General features: G+C 33.9%; 1 protein-coding gene across 2 annotated transcripts in view; it reads left to right on the forward strand.

Moving 5' to 3' along the window:
• Window positions 1-2381, forward strand: part of LOC106473309 (dnaJ homolog subfamily B member 6-like) — a 22565-nt gene that overhangs the window by 15924 nt on the left and 4260 nt on the right. For both annotated transcript variants that reach the window (XM_013933991.2, XM_022401770.1), the window contains exon 6: window positions 1740-1856. In XM_013933991.2, coding sequence (XP_013789445.1) covers window positions 1740-1856 — 117 coding nt within the window. The remainder of the gene's footprint in view (window positions 1-1739; window positions 1857-2381) is intronic.

The raw sequence follows: 2381 nt of genomic DNA on the forward strand, positions 1-2381 counted from the left end.
AACATCCAAGGAATATGGGAAAATTCCATAAAGAAGGTGTTTGGGTGCCTCACAATCTCTCCAATGATTATTGTTTCCAACGTGTGAACATTGCTTCATCTCTTGTGGCGTGTAGTGAGCGTGAAACATTTTGAGACAGAATTGTTGCTGTTGATGAAAAATGGATTTTCTATGCGAATATTAAACACCAGAAACAATGGCTCAGTCCTAGACAAAATCCATTTTCGACCCCAAAACCTGGACTCCATATGCAGAAAGTGATGCTTTGCATTTGCTGCAACACCATCTTAATGGGAAAACGTATGCAAATGTGGAAGGTGTTAAAAAGGACACCGACATTTTTTTTTGCTTCAAAGCCAAGTGATTTCTTTAACCAGGGCATTAACAACCTGATTGTAAAACGGAAAAGCATCATCGATAATAATGGAGACTATTACATTTACTAAATGTTTTGTTTTGATATATAAGTTGTTTGTTGTTTTTTTTCATCTAAAAAAAAAGAGACAAATATTTTAATGTTTACTAGTCTTGAAGATGGCAATAAATCAACAGATTTAAACCTTCACCAGAGAGAACCTTGTGTTGGGTTCACAGTAAAAATCGTCTTTATTATTAGTATTCTTTTAGTGAAAACAGAAAATCAGAAACCTAATTATATATCAGTTATATATTTTACAATTTCCAAGTTTACAGAGGATTTATATTTCAGTATAAATGTGTTCAAAGAATCTTTTCATCAAGACAATATGTCAAGTAATTAATGTCCAAAGTTCTTCAGTTTCTTTCCTACTAAGAATTTAAATTCATGTGAACTTTCCATATGAATTTGAAATGTTACTTTGAGAAGTGAAACAGACACACAAATAATCATATAGGAATGACAGGAGAAGGAGATGGAGGTTAGCTTGATGTTTGACATTTGAGTTGAGCTCATTTGCAAGTGTCACATGGTTACTTTTGATGCATTTTATGAGATTTTGCTGTTTTGCACACTTATGATAAGACTCGTGAGGTTGTGATATTAAATTTTTAATTATAATATGTATTAATTAATTCTTCAGTTATATTTTGTGCTTGGAAGCATGCATAGAAATACAATAAGAAAGTAAAAAGAAAACAAATTCTTACCTCGTCATCTATCAAAGAATCAAATTTACTCCGTGTTTCCTTCCATGTCTTACAAAATACAACTCACACCTAAACAAACAAAGAATAATGACTGTCATGTTTGGGCAGATTTTTCCCAGTGATTCAGTAGTAAGTCTGAAGGTGAATATAATGCTAAAAGCAAGATTTCTATACCCATTATGGGCATAGCACAGATAGCCCATTGTGCTTAACAACTGACAAATTCCAGATGAACTAGCATGAAAATTGACACTGGTACACAATTTCAATACCCATTATGGGCATAACACAGATAGCCCATTGTGCTTAACAACTGACAAATTCCAGATGAACTAGCATGAAAATTGACACTGGTACACTATTTCAATACCCATTATGGGCATAGCACAGATAGCCCATTGTGCTTAACAACTGACAAATTCCAGGTGAACTAGCATGAAAATTGACACTGGTACACACTCAGTTCATTTAAACCTGTGATTCTGTTAGGTAAAAACTGTGTACTCATTCATAATACATTCAACATATATTTTAACTATATATCTGTTAAGTGTATTCTTCTTATAGACATCTCTGTGTGTCTAAACTTATAATCTTTGATTTATTCACAGATTCTCAAGCTTTAGCACATCATCTTTTGCTAGTGGCAGTAGTTCGGGACAGCCAAATGTCAAGAAAACTACCAAATCAACACGAGTTGTAAACGGGAAAAGAATAGAAACAGTAAAGTATGTGTTTCTGTTTGAAAACATTGTTCCAATATTTATACCAATGTTAAAAGATATTAGACATTAGAATGCATTAGAACTATATTTAAAATGGTAATTATTGAAATATTCTAAGATATATCCTTTGTTTGACATTAAACATATTTAATGAATATTTGAAGATAGTATCACATGTGCAGGGGAATAGCCAACACTACAGGGGGGGGGGGGGTCCAGAAATAAATTTTTTCTACACCTTAGCCAGAACTTTCCTCCTGGCCGTGTCCCTGATATGCGTCAAACTTGCAACTTAAACTAGTGGTTCTATAAGTGTAGTTCACAGGCTGGTCCAAAATGCAAGTCACTGACATACAGTGCCACAGTCGAGGCTACACAAGAGAACAGAACATGGGATAGGTGATCCGCAGACAAACAAATTTGAGAACCATTGCGTTAAACCTAATAAGTGCATACACATTTCTAAGGAGATATCTTGCTCTTTTTCCATTAGTTAACTTTGTTTTTTCCATTGGATCAGACAGTATC

The sequence above is a fragment of the Limulus polyphemus genome, unplaced genomic scaffold (assembly GCF_000517525.1).
Source record: "Limulus polyphemus unplaced genomic scaffold, Limulus_polyphemus-2.1.2 Scaffold6060, whole genome shotgun sequence".
Lineage (NCBI taxonomy): Eukaryota > Metazoa > Arthropoda > Merostomata > Xiphosura > Limulidae > Limulus > Limulus polyphemus.